Source organism: Pyxicephalus adspersus, chromosome 11, assembly GCF_032062135.1.
Source record: "Pyxicephalus adspersus chromosome 11, UCB_Pads_2.0, whole genome shotgun sequence".
NCBI lineage: Eukaryota > Metazoa > Chordata > Amphibia > Anura > Pyxicephalidae > Pyxicephalus > Pyxicephalus adspersus.
In genome coordinates this window covers 45920111-45938585 of record NC_092868.1, presented here as the reverse complement: position 1 = coordinate 45938585, position 18475 = coordinate 45920111, and the positions used below count along the sequence as shown (strand labels likewise).

Genomic DNA, 18475 nt, shown 5'->3' with positions numbered 1-18475 from the left:
AAATTGAAATGATTAGGATAAGTGCTTCTGCTATATGTTAGCCAAAAAATTGTAAAAGGAAAAGCCAAATATGACCTGCCAGTGCATTCAGTGGCTAAGACTGTTTTTGCGTATTTTGTACTATTATTATTAGGGTTTGTGTTTTTAATATTGCCCTCAAAGCTGCTTGAAAAAACCCTTTCCCCTCTGTATAGTATGCTTTTTTTATTGGTATATGATGCTTTATAGCTGGGCCCATCTTCCGATGTTTTTACCTATTAGCCTCTCCCCTCCCCACCATCCCCAAGAATGCGAAGGTTTTATCGCTGTTCATCGACGTTCAAACAGGAATTTGTCAACCTATAAAGATCTGCTCATCTCATGTTATTGAGATCAGACAATTCCTGGCAAATGATTCCTTTGTATAACCTATGCCTGAGCTAACATATACATTCATATTAAGCATGCATGTTGTATGGCAAAATAGAGGAGATGGAGCAAGCAATGACACAATAGCAGTTCTTTTAATAGGTAGAGATCAGTAAATCTTTCTGCAGTGATATATATATTGTTATTATCTGCCTTTTTTGTGAATACAAAATATACTTTAACACATACCAAAAAGTCCAAACCAGTGATACATATGAACATAATCCAGACCTGAGGAGGGAACCCACCATAAGAAAAGGTATCCGGCAGAGGAATTCCATGATTAGCTAACTCCTGAAACGTCCAGAATTTGTTTATGCAATTTAGAATAGCTTGAGGACGATTCACTAGACGGCAGCCCAATTTCTCAAGGTGTCGCAGAACTGTTATATCACTATCGGACTGGACTGTAGGAGTTGGGACCCGGACCAGTATCACCTGAGGGTAAGAGGTCACTGTCTTCTGATCAATCTGCAAGCCTGAAACAGAACAAAAGGACAGATGAAGGAAAATGTGACCCAATTAAAGAAATCAGAATGTAGTTTTCATGTGAATTTGTATTTAGATGTGAATATTGCTTGAGGAAATTATTAGGAGTAGCAATAATCTCCAAATTGTGCTCCTGCCTTGTACCATGCTTCTCTGAAGGTGAATAGAAGCAGCCATGTTTACACAGTTGAGCCATAAAACATTCTCATACATCCCTAGTTCCACAAAATACTGTATAAAGGGCATTGGTGGAGAAGTGAAAAGCCACAAGAATATCAGACGAGTCTTTGCTATGAAGAAGGAATAGACCTACTAATAGAAAAAAAATATTGTTTAAACCCAGAAATACTTTTTTACATTTTATTTTTTGAATAGAAGATATTTTTGTAAATTTTTACATCAAACCAAAAAGAAGAACATCTATAAAGTTTCTATGTATATTCTGCAATATTTTATTTTTATTTCTACATTTATGATTTTTTTTGCCTTTTTGTGTGTTTTTTTTGTCTCTATTGTATATATTCTCATATTTTCTTTTTGAAAATATTGAAAAGAAGAACAACTATGTAGGAAAAAGAGACAGAGGTATTTGGTTCCTAAAACAGACAACCCTTCCATAAAAAGGACAGAGCGATTTGGTTCCTAAGAGTAAAAGTTATTTCAAATGGATTTGGTTCCTAAGAGGGAAAGCCCTTGTTAAGGAGGGCAGAGGTATTCGTTCCTAAGAGATATGGTCCATCGAAAGTATGATAGTATGATACCTTTGTTCCTTTTTCAAGCAAGTTTTTCTCACACAGTCCTGATGCTAGGAGTTCTGAAGCCTTCTTCAATAGGCCAAAAATCACTCCACTCATGGTGATCAAATCTCTTAGAAACGGAGTCCTCTTCAATTTCAAACTCCACCATCGTTATCACCTAGTTCATCACCATAATCATGTTCTTCAAGAGAGGGTAGTGTAACGAAAACTGGCACTGGGATTTCATTTGAATGAGCCACTAAGCGTATAGCTGATGGTAGACTAGGATACTCTATGTTACATTTATTTTTCTTGTTATATCCTGAAGTTTTCACTATACAAAAGTAGGTTCATTAAGAGTATTCCCCTCTATTCACTAATAACTTTATATGTTGAGCCTCCTCATTAAGCAAATATATATAATGTATAAAAGGAGAAAAAGAATGAAGTTAACAGCTTAGGGATTGTATGAAATAATATATATGTGTATTTGTTACGTAGTATCAAAGAAAAATATTTACATAACGCAATCAGGTATTTTACCTTGGTCCTGTTAACACTTTACAGGACCTAGGTAATATATACTAGACACAGTACTTCTATGTCATCAAACAAATAAATGTGTAAAGAACCGCAAAAGTCCCGAACGTATAGAGTTTGTGTAAAAATTTGACGCGTTTTGCAACCATTAGGCTTCCTCAGGGATATCTTTTGTACGTACTTTACGGTCTAAATATGTATAGAAAATCAGTAAGTCAAATCAGGTAAGTACCTAAATTCAAGTGAATATATATATATATATATATATATACAGATGTTCATTAGGTTGTATATATTTGTATATATTTACATACATAGATGTAGGTATATAGCATTCAAAATATTTGTATGATATAAAAAGTAACAGATTATTTGTGTATACAAGAAAGGAATATAGTTACTTACGTACCCATGGGAGATCATAAAAGACACAAACATGCGTGATGATTAATGTGGCAAGGTAAAGGTTGAAAACCTTGCTCAAGTTAGTGCTAGATATGAATGGATTAAATAATCAATATAACAGTATAGTATAAAGTAGTTTTACAAAATATTTTTCATGTATTTATACAAATTGTATGAGGTATCTTACCTCCTTAAGCCTTAAAGAGGATTTCGGTATATTTCTATATTGATGTACATAAATGATTCGTAAAAGCTTTGGCACTCAACGAGGATTGGTGTTTCATTCATCCATCAGGATTCTAAGGATATATAGGAGAGGCACAGGCCTCTCTTTACAAAAGTAACAGTCCCTGAAATGATCTCCTGGCTCTCGCCAAACCATAGGTATACCAAATGGCATCTTATCACGTGTTACCTTTGTCCACATCCGTAAACGCTCAACACCCTGTTTGCACACCTTATGAAGGGCCCAAGACTTATCTTGATCACCAAGTTTAACATTGAAATATGCTAAATAGGCTTGCTCTACAAATGTGCTAATGTTCGTCCTTTGGCTAGGAATGGGGAAACTGCCACAGATATAACAAAATCAATCAGGGTTGTTTAGGCACTTACAACGAGAGCAGCAGTGCCAGACATGACCTGAAAGTAAGGAAATACGTGTGTAAGTAGAAAAATTAATTTTGCTTATTCACTACGTAGAGCAGTGCACAACCTCTGACCACACTGTCTTGCGTGTAAATGAATTGCCTATACAAACCCATGCTACAGTAATCGCATTATAAGTGGTAGAGAAAAAACCCGTTGTGATAGAAGAAAACTAACTGCACTTTCCGAATCAGCATACCTATTTTAGTGTAAATGAGCTTAAAAATTGAAGTCAACAAAAAATTTGTTCAAAATTGTTCCCAGTGTTACGGTATTAATATTAATCAACAGGATTTAAATAGCGCCAAAATATACTACAAAGTGCTGTACATTATTCAGTAAGTATCACACAATCGGAAGGGAGATATGGAATGGTGGGAAGTAGTGAGGGTTTTAGGAGACAGAAGAAGACTGGTAGGCAAGTTTTAAAAAATGTGTGTTGAGTGCTCTTTTAAATGAGCAGAAAGTAAGAGCAAGCTGAATAGGATGATAAAGACCATTCCAGAGAGTCGGGGCAACTCTAGAAAAGTCTTGGAGCCGTGCATGCCCATAATGGACAGTCCTTCCAAAAAACAACAGAGCTATTTGCAGGCTTGCGTCATCGTATGCTTCACTTCTGCATCCGGTGCCCAAGCAATTCTAAGAATTACCCTCATACTAAGGGGCTCCTGTGCAGTGTACACTGAGGAGCCACTTTACACACAAGCTCACATCCCTCCTGTAATCTTAATGCTTCCATCAGCTGTTTCCTTCTTGGTGCGCAGTCATCAACAACCACTATGGCTCTCATACTATAAATACCATCATAATAGGCATGCAGAGTGACTGCAGAGACAAGGTATAATCACGGATCCATTTCCACTCAGGAGTTTAATGTGCTGCATTTATATTGATGGCTGATGTCTTGTGAAATGTGCCAAGATGCAAAGGTTTAAATAACTGAAGAAGAGCTCTGCTGAGTACAAAGCTACTCTGATGTGCTGACTCATCCACTCTTTCTAGCGCCTTCAATAAAAGGGAAATGACAAACTAGGCTAGTGTGTCAAGTGTGAAAATTCCTATGACTGCTTGGGCACTGGATGCAGAAGTGGACCCAAAAAATGGGTATGGGTGTGCACAATAGCTCATTGCTGTCTTTCATTTTAAGGGACATTTGCTCTTTGGTAAGTAAATCCCTCTGACCCTCTTGACCCTTCAGTTATCTACCAATTAAACTTTTAGTCCTAAATAAATTATACATTAGATGAGCAAGAAAGCAAAATGCAAAGTCCCACAGTGTTTTCTTTAGAAAGCAACCACAGGTGGCGTAGAGAAGTTTACCAGCATGCAAAGAAGGGCCCTGATTTTTCTACCCTCCTAGTGTGTGATACTTCCCCCACCTCTTAGATTGTAAGCTCTTCGGGGCAGGGTCCACTTCCTCCTGTGTCACTGTCTGTATCTGTCATTTGCATCCCCTATTTAATGTACTGCACTGCGTAATATGTTGGCGCCATAAAAATACTGTTTATTAATAATAATAAATAATAATAATATTATTAAAAATAATATATTTCCCCACCTCCTAGATTGTAAGCTCTTCTTGGCATGGTACTCTCCTCCTCCTGTGTCACTGTCTGTCATTTGCAATCCCTATTTAATGTACAGCACAGCGTAGTATGTTGGCGCCATATAAATATTGTTTATTATTAGTAGTATTATTAATAATATTACATTTTAATTGTTTAAACACTTTGCAACATGATTGAATTTGGTGCACTGAAGGAAGTTACCACTATAGGCATCAATGGGCTTATCTAAATTTTGGAGTATCAAAGCTGACTATCCATAACCTAGTGTACAAAAAGCACTTTAAATAAAATGGCTTTAAATAAACTATGACTTTGAGTACTGTGGGTTTCTATTGCCAATGTGATAGCTATGGGGCTAATAACACTGGGGAATTCTGGGCCATAGTTCCCAACTGTCCTCATTTGGAGGAGCTGTCTCCATTTTGGGACCGAATCCCCCTGTTTGTCTTTCCGCCTTAGTTGTCCCACATAGTTTAATGTAAAAACCATTATACAAGAATAACTATTTAACAATTAAATGTTTTTTACTGCACTAGACAATCGAAATGGGTTGTGGTTAAAAAAGAACAAAAAAGAAAAAAAGTGTGTTTAAACTTAATATGAATCCTTTATGCTTGTGTAACTGTGGGCCTGGTGAGGTTTGGTGCCTTTGCTTACATGCTTAGTTCTAAGAGGTGTCTCTTTATCTCAGAAAGTTGGGAAGTTTGCTTGGCAACTACAATTGTTTGCAATGGTCAGAATAATTAGCGTGAACTATGGAGCCCTGGTGCTGAGCTACCATTACTGCTGACATTTGAACCTATTTATCTGATTGAGCCGTATTCAAAAATCAGATGACATGATCATTACTTTTAGAAATAATCCCCAGATCATCAAAAAACTGGCAATTTTAATATTTTGTGCACTTTTGCTGGTTGAGGAAATAGTGGAGATCAGTTTTGTTTCACCGCTGTTTTTGCAAACCACTCTACGAAAGTAACATATGTGATTGCAATGAAAGTGAATGAGTTGCATATTCTACTTCCAAATATCACAATCTGTTACTCCATTCAAGCCATTTTATTATACATATGATATAGATTAGAGTTTCTCAACCAGCCTTCATGTAACTCTAGGGTTCCTCCACAGGCTGCTAGGGGTTCCTTAAGCAATGAGCAGTTTGTGCCTCTCAGTTTAAATGACACCAATGATCTTTTTGTCTATCTGTAAGGGCGACATTCTTCCCAGTGGCCAGCAACATAAGAGGCATTCATCCCATTGACTACCATACTAATATACTGTGAGCTGTGAATATAGTAATCGGGGTTCTCTGAAGACCTGAAAGTTATTCAAGGGGTTCCCTATGTTAAAAAGGTCTGGAAATTAGCTAAACACTGGGGAACAAAACCTGTTCCTGCTTTTATGAATATGTTGTTCTAAAAGTAAAGATCAGAACAAAAGTGGCAAACTGCATATTAAATAGAAAAAGTCCTTAGAATCTGATGGATTATTTTACTGCTAATAGGAATTGATTCTGCTTATCTAAGGAAAATTAACTTTAGATATGTGATGTATATAACCAGGTATTATTAGTAAAGCAATATATTGGGTTGGTATTATGACTGTTTCAGGCACTTCAGGCTCTTTCTTTTCCAAATCTGCACTCTCAGCCGAGCTTTTCTCCTTGATGGCAATGGTTTCTGACACACAGACTTCCAGCATGTCTACCAGATCGGCAGCAAGATGGCAGCTTGTGACCTGCGGGCTATGGAATGTAGTGGGAACACACAGCTGGCTAGGAGTAGGTCTAGCACTGCAGCATACATAAGCAAGGCTGCAAATTCTCAGCACACAAGCTCAGGGCAAAGGCAAAATTCATGTTGACGTGTGAAAGTGACTGACCTCAGCTGCTTCAACACCCTTAGGGAAAATGCACATCAGCCATGTTGTCTTCTAAGGTACAGAGAACACACACTGGTATAGAACTCATTCACGGGTTTATACTACCAGAAGCCCAGAGAAACAAATATTCAAGATCATGGTGGCTCAGTGGTTAGCTCTCTGGCCTTTGCAGTGCTAGGTCCCAGGTTTGAATCTTGGCCAGGACATTATCTGCATGGAGTTTGCAGGTTCTCTATGTGTTTATAGAAGGTTTCCCCTCACGTTCCAAAAGCATGCAGGTAAGTTAGTTGCCTTCCCCCCAAAATTGACTTTACACTGTATTAAAGACATATGACTATAGTAGGGACATTAGATTGTGAGCCACTTTGAGGGAGAGTTAATGACACGACAGCGCTGTGTAATATGTTGGCACCATATAAACACTCTGTAATAATAATACTATATATCAGAAATTTCTTTATGTCAGCAGTCACCCTCCCCTTTCGTTTTTTCTAAACTTCTAAATAATATGGTCCAATATATAGTGGAAATAACCAGACTTAACAAAAGGGATCTAATGCTTGATATGGCGTTGTTCATTGTGGCAAGGTTCCATCAAGTGCCATTCCGTATACCACCATGAGAAGGACTTTCTAAGCACCCCCTTCACTAAGTGATAGTACATCAGGAGTGTACAACTTATTTAGGACGGGCACTCGGAGCCGTAGCTAAGAAAGGGAACGTAGGTGTTGTTTGTCAGTCACAGAAGGACACTCCGAATTGGTGGAGTGGTGGAGTGCCATTTCATGCTGGAGAATTCATGTTCAGCCATATGTAAAAGGAAGGAAATCTACAATTTTCTAGGTATGCAACTATATTACTGCATGCCGGACCTCACTCTTACAATAAAAAAGCTCAAACTGTTATTGAGTGATAAATGTGTCCAGGGATGTATGGGGCAGTCCGTTTCCAGTCTGGAGAATGGTTTAGGAGAACATAATTTCCAAGTGTAAGAACAAAACATGGAACTGTCACTTTCCAAATTGTACAACACTTGATTAGAATGTCAATTTACAGATTTTAAAACATTTTCACTTTTCTAGATACTAGAATATTTAATTGGATCCTCGTTTCAAAATTATAGAACAGTTCCCTAATATACACAAAATATCCACGTAGAACATACATGTACTCCGTACTTTACTACTCCTAACTTTATAACACTTCAAGAACTCTCCCTCTGCAAGGTTGTAAAACTGTTTATAGGTCTGTCTATGATGGTTTTCATTTATCGTGGTAGTAAGCCAACTGCAGCTAGTTTTGTTCTGTAATGTTAAAAATGATGAATATTATAGAATAAGTACAGTTGCAAATCACTAATACTTGCTAGTTAACAGACTGGTCCCATTTCAGGTTAAAGGACATTTCAAGGGACTGTCTCTTGTTAGATAACCATGTCAGATGGTGCTAGGATTGCTGTACAGGAGGAATGCAATAGATACATTATCTTGTAAACTTGTATTATGATAAGGGGTGATTGTGATAATCCCACCAATATACACATTCATGGTTCCTGTGAACAAGTACAAGTCCACGAGTTAAGGACATCCGACATACAGATGACTCCTAGATACGAACGGGGCTTCCCTGCTGGATTGTGTGCAGGATGGAGGCTTGATGGGGGGAGGGGGCGGTTTGCATGACTTGCAGAAGAAATCTTTTGCTAAACACAGCTGAGGTTGTGGGTGATCTTAAGGACTGAGCTCTTCCATAACTCTTTAATGAGCAAGACAAACTCTGCAGTTGTTTCTTTTTGCATATAAAAACTCAGCTTGCTCCAGAAGGTAATAAATGTCTAGGCAACATGAACTTTTTTTTTTTTGCTTTGTTTGTGATTAATTTACAGTGAGGATTTTATACAGTAAGTGACACCACACTGCCTAAAAATATGTTGAGACAAACATCTGTCCTAATTACATTTAATAAAATAATGTACCTGTTCCGACTTACATACAAATCCAACTTAGGAAAAAACCTACAGTCCCTATCTTGTATGTAACCCGGGGACTACCTGTATTTTGCTGTAGCCAAAACTGGAGTCTGTAGGTAATTCCATCAACAAGAGGGTACCAATTTTAAGTACTGAGAACCAGGCAAGAATGCAAAGACTGTGTAGGTGCCTTTGGACCTGGTCCTATTGGGTTTACACCCCTTTAAGGCCTGTTTTAGGGTTCAAGCAAACTGGGAATTTACTCAGGATCCTGAACTTCTCCAGCTCCCCCACTAAATAACAGGCAGGAACAAGGAGCTGGAATGCTGAGCCTTTGGGGCCACCACTTCATGGTTTACCAAGGCCCCTTTTTGTTTAAAACCATCCCTGACCTTGCCGTAAGCCTGGAGTCATCACAAGCCTTTCCACGAACATGGACATGACATTATGGTATAACCATGATGTAATCTCACCTGCAAGAATGCATTTTTTATTTAAACTCTCATCAGTCATGAATTATAGATAACTTGGCATACATCTCGAATCAATGCAAAGACACTGAACAAGCAGAATCATTAAAACTTAAAACATTGCAGCTTAAATGTATCTTTGAGCTGCAACTTGTCAGTCCGATGTGCGGGATGAGTGCACAACATACTGTAAACTAATCCACAGTGACATTAGGGATTTCCAGTGTATATGTATTAGAGGCAATATACTTTGTGGGGGTCATCTCAGTTAGTATTTTATTCTGTGTGGTATACTTAGCAGGAGGTGTGAAATGTCTGTAAACATAAACAGACCACATAGTATGTGACCTCTGCCTCAAATCTGTGTTGGCTCTTCTTGCAGATGTGAATTTACTGCAGCTAATATCCTGCCCTAAAACCCCAACCTCACTTATAATACCTTGTGCTGTATTTTTATTATTATTATTATGTCTTTTATACTTTTCATTTACAGATAAAATGCATGTTGGCTAATGCTATCAGAGTTCTTTCTGGTTGACTTGTTTACTTGCCAATAGGGGTTGGGTCCTTTACTTACTCACATTAGCAGTTTTGCACCAACTATCATTAGAGAAATAAAAGAGAGAGAGAGTTTTTGAATAAGCAAACATTCACCATTATTCTGATTTATAAAAGCTGTGTAAGAATGAAGAAGATAGATAAACCCGGAATAAATAAAACAAGAATGAATTTGGTTCGGGATTTTAAAAAGTTGCCAACTAATAGCAAATGCTTTTTAAAGAAATTCATTCTAGGTTTCCTGGAATACCCAGGTTCTGCCATGATGATTGTGTAGTGTTTCATGGTAGCTGAACTTTCCAACCCCTTCTTGAATCAAGGTCCACTTTCTATACCCCTCCTTTGAAGGACAACCCCAATGCTGGACAGCTGCTACTATAATGGTTTTCTGGCATTTCATAGATCCCTTCTAATGACTTTAAAAGACCACCTGCAACTACTATTAGATACTAAGCAGGTAACACCTGGTAAGATTTTCCATATGAACTAGCCCTTTCCTTCTGTGCCAACAAGCCAAAAATTACCTTCTTTACATTTATTACACAAATCAAGAAAGTCTTTGAATTGCCGACCATTGAACTAGTGCATGGCAGAGCAGCAGATTAGTAAATGTAAAAAATCAGAATAAATGAGGGAAGCAGATAGGGTAACCAGAAATGTCAGCAAGGCTGTAGTAGCTTCATCTCTGTAAAGCCCAACTCTATCCAAAATCTATTTAACGGTTTTGGATAGAGTGCACTGGATTAGCCACGTTTGTCCCCACCAAGGAGAATTCTCCTGTCATTCTCTTATCCATCAGCTGGACAGGAAATGGGCAGATTTGGTTCTCTTCCTGTTTAGTCTGAATCCAGTCAAATAGGCAGGAAGTGAGGAGCAATCCGGCAACAGTCTAATAACAAGGAACAACTATCCCATGTCCCATCCTACCCAAATGTCCTTAATTAATATTATTATTGTTAATATTATTATTATTATTAATAATAATAACCATAATTATAAACAGTAATTATGTAGTGCCAACATATTACGCAGCGCTGTACATTAACAAAAGGGTTGCAAATGACAGACAGTGACACAGGAGGAGGAGGAAAGGACCCTGCCCCGAAGAGCTTACAATCTAGGAGGTGGGGGAAGTAACACACAATAGGAGGGGGATATGGAATGGTGGGTGGGTAGTGAGGGTTTTGAGGGACAGAAGAAGACAGATAGGTGTGTTTGAAAAGATGAGTTTTAAGGGCTCTGTTAAATAAGCAGAAAGTAGGAAGAGGAAGACCATTCCAGAGAGTTGGGGCAGCTCTAGAAAAAAGTCTTGGAGCTGTGCGTGTGAGGAGGTTATGAGTGAGGAAGTCATTAGTAGGTCATTGGAGGAGCGGAGAGAGAGGCTAGGGGGTATTTTTCTATCAGGTCAGAAAGGTAAGTAGGACAATAACTGTGGAGGGATTTGAAGGCAAAGCACAGGAGCTGGAATTTTATTCTAAGGTGAAATGGAAGCCAATGAAGAAAACTACAAAGAGATGCAGCGGAAGAGGAGCGGAGGGAAGGATGGATGAGTCTGGCTGCAGAATTCATAATAGATTGTAGAGGAGAGAGTCGGGTTAGTGGAATCCCAGAGAGGAGGATGTTACAGTAGTCCAGACGAGAGATAATAGGAGCGTGTACAAGGTGTTTGGTGGTCTCAGGGGACAGGTAGGGGCGGATTTTGGAGATGTTGCATAGGTGAAAGTGACAGGACCTGGAAAAGTTCTGAATATGGGGGGTAAATGAGAGGGCAGAATCAAAGGTACGAATAACAATGTATTAACAGAAACATATCAGGAGGAAATATGGAATTTGAGGGGGGAATATGATGAGTTCTGTTTTATCTTTGTGAATTCAATATCCATGCCTCTCTTTTTTTCTATAGTTGTCCTTCTTTTTGATCTGATGTGTAGACCTCTATACAAATGGTTACCAACTGGAGGGGTGTATGGAGGCAGAAGAATAAAACTGCAATGCCATCTAAATGCCTTAAAAAAAAGCTTCTTCAGCTGAACTCATTTGTTTCAATTATAGTGGGCTTTGCAGTTATCAATCGTTCTTTCAGCAGTGAACTGCTCAGAAAACTTATGTTCAGTCCAAAAATATTATCGATTTAAGTTTTGCCTGGAGTTTGGATTTATTCACATAAAATATATATGCCAGTGTGGCAGTTCAGGCATGTGTAATAAAATATAATCTCCTAAAGCATTTCATTCAAATTCTAGTGTCGGTAGCAAGCTGAGATACGTACATGTATCACCATCCAATCTATCTATATTTTGAAGACATCATTCCTCTTAAAATTATAATGGTGTATTGTGTCATTTCTGGTGGTGGAATTAACGCCCAGAATTCCAAAGCTCACAGAGAAAAGAGTAAAATGTTTTTAAAAGCAGTGGGTGATAACATAGTAGAAATGGCTAGGATTCCACAACAGCAAATTTCCTCCTGTCACTGACACAATAGAAGATGAAACTGAATGATGTCAAACACAGCTGGGGAAATTGAAGCCTCACAATTCCTCTTTTGTAGACCGTATGACTACGGTCATATTCTCAATAGTTGATTTAATCAAAGACAGCCAAAGTTTCAGGTTTTTACAGCGTTAAAACCAGCTTAGGAAAATCCTGCACTAAAATGAGCAGTCAGGGACATGAACTGGGGTCAGGAAGCCCTTTTAGGACCCATTTTGTGTTTTTGCACCCATCAGGAAAAGAATATTTTCTTAATGCTATGGAGGAGGTGAAAGGTGACATAGCAAAGGAAACCTGTGTTTTTTTTACAACAAGCAACCAGTCACTTTAAAGGGGGCTAAAGTTTTAAAAAATGAACTGTATTTGCCCATAGAACCCTATAAATGTATGTTTTGCCATTTTAAGCATTATTAGTGATCCAAATGGCTAAATTTTACAGCCATATTGAACTGTAGATGTACGGATTTTCCCTTGCAACTGCATACAGTTCTCCTGCAATGTACACATGGTTGATACTTCCTCAGCCCAGCCAAACATAATAGAATTTATTTATAATCAGCTTCCTTCTCTGTTTAAATCAATAGGTAACCAAAAATTGCTGAAGCAGCTCAGAGGTAAGCGGAAGAAGTTTAGGAGCATATCAAATCTGCTTTGTTCTTTAATAAATGTGTTTGCACACTTGAGTCCTGCATTGCACTGCATCAAAAATATTTTAAGTTAATTAAGTACTGTAAAGGTAACCAGTGATTTGGAAATCCGACAAGATAACTTTAATTACAAATCTACCAGCAGTAGATGCCCTGAAATTGGAAAAATGCTTTATTATATTATATGTATAATTATTTATATATTTATTATAAATATAGAGTATGGGCTTCTTCCTCTATCCCCAGCTCTGGTGATAGAGCCACTTGGTCACCCAATCCTGCCATATAGGAGTTGGAAGAAAGTATTCAGATGTAACACAAAGCTTGCATAAGGCTAATTGTCCCTCACTTCCAGTATCCAAATGGACAAAGTTTGAATGTAATAATCAAGTGTAAGAAATGGCCACTACATTTAACACATTTTAATTTTCCTTGGATCATCATTTTGGATCATCTCCTTCTTGGGTACCTCTGCTATCTGAAAATTGCCTCTTTTTTTGGAAACTTACCAAGTGTTCAAATGGAGAAAAGGGGAATATGTGCAGCTAGTGAGCTCCAGCAATGAAGTCACTTCTCTTATTTAGTCTTTTTTTAAATAATATTCTCAAAGGTAGGTGTGGGGGGAAACCAGAGTACTCAAAGGAAACCCCATATGAACACAGAGAGAGAGAACCTTGGACCCAGTACTAGCGAGTCAAGCGTGCTAGCCACTGAGCCATTTACAGGACCCCAATCTGTTGTTTTTTTCTGCATGGGCAAGAAATGGTTTCCCATTAAAGAAGAACACTAGATTCACTGATCAGGCTTATGTCATGCCATGATATGCTTTACCCTTACCTCCACGTGCTTGATATGGAAATACTAAACACTGCAGTGCTGGACCACTCCTACGCTTGTGCTATATTCTGCATTTGTCCAATCCCTATAGACGTCTTTAGGGCTACATACTACTTCTTACTGGCTGTTGAGTGAAGCAGTGGGGGGAGGGTCTACCAAGATGGACCATGATCCCTGAACTGAAAAATGGCACATTGCAACACTCACAGAACTAGATACAGTGATGGCACTTCTACTTTAAAGGAAAAAGTGTATTTTTTTTATTTAAAAAAAATCTATTTTCATTATTATAAGCCATTATAAGTATAGAATTCAATTTAATTCTTCTATCACGGAGGCTTGTGAAGGTGACAAGTGCCATGCTGGGTCAGGGCCTAAAGAACCATAGATGGCACCCATTCAATGTTGGAGCTAGCAAACATGTGTTTGATGGCATATTTGGTCTCACTCATCCAGCTGCATTCTAGATAATAAAAAATAAACCATGTAAAATCCCAAATTCTGAGCTTTTCGTACTGAGAACCATGATATGAGCATAGATTGGTGCAATATTTACTTAAAAATAAATAAAATACCAACACTGAATGAACTGGTTCTGAAAAGCAAACATAAATTTCAGTACAAGAATCAATTTTATAACCCATGGCCTTCTTATATCACCCAGTTGCACGATATTCCAACCCTGTCCTACCAATACAGCCTTCACATATCTAAATGTCGGTGTTACACTCCCCATGATCGATTCACTGCAATGGAGAATAAGTAGAGAGCTTAGCTGCAGAAAGGTGACACTTTTTTATTGGCTGTGTGTTAAGGAATAGAGAACCAAAGTAAGAAGAAGAAATTTTACTACCAGAGCCCTGGAGAAATTTTAAGAATTCGTTGGTGCCCACCTAAGTTTGTTTTTAAACTTTGTATCTCTTGGATGCCAAAGCTGAAACACAGTGTTACATTGTCATCAATCACTTCTGCTAAATACCTGTCTTTGAGGTCTATTTATAAAACCGTCAATCTGATATTCATTGAAATATTTCTTGGTGGAGAATCAATGACTGCTACTAAAACACATCGAGCTGGAAGATTCTCCACCAGGAAATGTCTCAGTGAAAGTCAGATTTTATGCCTTATAAATAGACCACTTTGTGTCACTTCATCTGGACAGGTATATTGCAGCAAAGTCAAGGGATTTTGTTGAGACTTTGCAAACTTACCAAGAATTTATTGATAGAAAGATTGATGCATTTTATCACACAATGCAGAATGATATCAGTGATATTGTTCGGTGAGGAATGTGGATTTAGAGTATAGACTGCAAATAAAGACCATGCAATATCAGCTGGCATATGTTAAGTAATATTGTTCTTGAATATAATAAATCTAAACCATGCAAGGGATTTTTATGTCCTTGCAAACAATTCTTCTGCTTCATCTTCTGGAGGTCTTTTCCATGCACCCACTACACTATTAAATAATACTTTCTGCTGTTGATATTTACAGTTCCATCCATCTACCAGAGGTCATCTTGCATAGTTTATAATTAGGAAATAGGAAATAAGAGTAATAATCACCATTTTGGGGTGGCAATTACTTTCATCCACATAGAATAGATTGCTTGTATCACCTTTATTACTCCATAGTTTCTAATTAGCTCTATTTCCTAGTTTCCTATGGATTTGTCCCTGGAAAGGGAATTTACCTTTTTAAATATTAAATTAATGTTTGAATTTCTTACATCATTTAACCTTGTCTACTTTTTAAAGTATACCTAAGTTGCAAATACATCTTTAATTTAACCTAATATTTAAGGACGCGGTCACTTTTCACCTTGATGTTCTAAGAAAGAATTTTAAACAACATAAATATTTTTAAAGTGTTACTAAAAACTTGCATGTGAATGAGGGTTACAGGTGTTTTACTGCAGGGTGATAATGATACAGATGGGAAGTGAACTAATAACAAAAAATCAGGTCTTACCCAGCTTGCCATCAATGATAGTGAGGGCAATCTGATCCATTAAAATCAGACTGAAGTCCACCTCTTGGTCTTTACATCGCTGCCTCAATGCCTCCAGGATGCAGATCTGTGGGTAATCCTCCAGGATTGTTCTGTCTGTCAATAGCCAGAGCTGGGAGCACATGGTGGAAGCAGTTCTGCCTAAACAGGCAAGTGCAAAAAAAAAAAAAAAAAAAAAAAAAAAAAGACTGTGCACCAAAATACAGCAAGGTCAGTGATGCACCTTAGCAGGCCTGAGTGCAGCAGGCAGCTAACTGCTTGCACTGTAATAAAAAATCAGCTGCATTAAACCAGTATCCAGCAGCCATGCGCCATCAGAAGGGGACTGTAATCATCTACTCCCCTACATAATACAGCATCCAGTGGGCAAAGCTCTTGATGCAATCAATATGGGCGGACCCTGCAAAAATCCATGTCAGATCCCAATTATTTCAGCCTTTTTACCCCCACCCACCATCACAATACATAACCCCCCAGCACAATGTGTTTATTGCCTTTATCTAGCTCTGTGCCAGTTTGGGTATTTGCACTTCACGGATCACAGTCCCCACAACAAACAGAACCTAAATCCTAAGGCTCCGGATCCAGTTACCTGCAGCCAGGGAAAGCCAGCGCTGCATACAAGGGAAAAGGTTATTCCTAATGATGAGCGTGGCTGCGGCTACCAATCACAGGCTCCGGAAAGCAGCGGCCAATAGGATGCAGGGATGTCAGTCTTGAGACTGTGCGGGTGGCCTATCGGAGCGCTCGGATGCGAGTAAAGTGGGATGGGGATGCTCGCTGGGTACCAGCGCTGGGAAGGGGGCGCGAGCTGAACATTGCTGGGGCCCCGAGATTTCTGCACCCTGCAATGACATGAACAGGAATAGCAAAGACCACGGGTTTATATATACCCCAAATGTGGGCACACTATCTCCTATCTGTAGGGTGCGATTATCACAATGTCTTGTCTGTGTATCTAAATATCCATCTAATATTAATTTATCTCTCTGCATCTATTTATCTTCTAATATATATCTATCAATCTGTATTTATCTATATTTCATCCTTTATATGTCTCTCTACCCTTCTCTAGCTCTCTTACCCTGTATTTATCTCTGTCTCTCCCTTTGTCTGTCGCAATCTCTCTGATCTATCCATCTATCTATCTATCTATCTATCTATCTATCTATCTATCTATCTATCTATCTATCTATCTATCTATCTATCTATCTATCTTTCATTATATCCTCCATTGTAAACTCATTCAAAATTCCAGAGCCTACTGACTCAACAGATTTGGATTAGTCAATCAAGTAAAAAACTACAGCAGTGTTTCTCAATCAGGGGTTGCTAGGGGTTCCTTGAGCAGTAGGGAGTTTGTACCACTCCGGTCATCCTGACACAAATGACTCTTTATGGCTATCTGTAATGGTGATATTTGTTTCAATGGTCAGCAATGTAAGAGGCATTCTTCCTCCTGACTACTACACTAATGCACTGTGAGTTGTGAATTTAGTAGTTAGAAAACAGTCTTTCCTCCAAGTTAAAAAGTTACACTGTTATACTGTTCTATAGTATCCCCCTCACTCTTCACCTGGCATCTACATAAAAGGTAAAGCGAGAAGTTGGGGAGCTGGGCCAGCACAAAGAGTAATTAGACACCCCTAGGAAAGAAATAAGTTTGCAAGGAGGATTATACTAGGGAAGGCATATTATAAGTAGATACATAAATAGTTAATGAAAAGAAAAAATGCTACAAGTAAGTATTTAAATATCTAGATATTTTGTGCTTTTATTTGTGATTATTTTTAAGCTGCTGACAGGTTATCTTTAAAATGTATCTAAAGCCATTTTTTTCACGGGGGAGGGGATTATAGCGTGAACAGGTGTTTAGCATGTTGTTCAAGATTTTTATTGGTGATTTTGAGATTTATTCTATTTGTTCTGTTACCATTGTTACTGGGATGGAAAGCGAGAAAAAATCTTTAGTAGTCACAGGAATACAGGGAATATCTTCCAGTGGGGACTAAGACAACCACTTTTCTGTTTACTAAAAGGATCGCTTTACACTTCTTGCTGTGTTCTAAGGCAGCAAGTACTTAGCCCAATTGGACATTAATCATTTTAATACATTCCAGGAGCCAAAAAACAAAAGGCATTGAATATCATACAGCTGATACAGCTTGGGTACAAAACTTAAGCTGCGTACACACGTCCAATTTTTATTGTTGGAAATGAACGACGAACGAACGACAAACGACCGATTGGCCAAAAATCGTTCTTAAGAAAAGTAACCAAGGACGCCGACGAACGAGGATAGTCGTTGGAAATGAACGACCGGACGACCATCGTTCACCATCTATCGTGTGTACGGTCGTTCAGTAATCGTGCATGTTCTGAGCATGCGCGATGAACGAACGTTCGATACTGGCTGTATTGTGTGTATGAGTGTGTGTGTGTGTGTGTATATATATATATCTATCGTGTGTACAATATCTTTGAACGATTGTGTCGTTATCTGTATGTACAGGATCGGTGCTATACGATCATTCGAAGATATCGTGCAGGATCGTTCGTCGTTCGTTTACCAACGATAATAATTGGAAGTGTGTACGCAGCTTTAGTGTCAGAGAACATGGAGATCATGGAGAACAGTGCATTGTCCCAGTGTACCCATCACGTTACGATTTTACCCTAGCTCTTTTTGGAGTCCATCACAGTTCAACCTTGGCCCATACCAGCATTTTATACATATGCACACATTGCTTGTAAGGTTGTGTGCCGGAAGGGCATGCTTGCCTCTCATTCATACCTATAGATGGGCTATATGT

At 38.4% G+C, this 18475-nt stretch overlaps 1 protein-coding gene across 1 annotated transcript in view; it reads right to left on the bottom strand.

Moving 5' to 3' along the window:
* The window catches only part of RIMKLA (ribosomal modification protein rimK like family member A), a 39465-nt gene extending 23626 nt beyond the window's left edge, over nt 1–15839 (bottom strand). Inside the window, exons 1-2 of the mRNA XM_072425861.1 lie at nt 15624–15839; nt 657–887 (exon numbers count right to left, since the gene is read on the bottom strand). Coding sequence (XP_072281962.1) covers nt 657–887; nt 15624–15786 — 394 coding nt within the window. The 5' untranslated portion in view covers nt 15787–15839. The remainder of the gene's footprint in view (nt 1–656; nt 888–15623) is intronic.
* Between the last annotated feature and the right edge of the window lie 2636 nt (nt 15840–18475).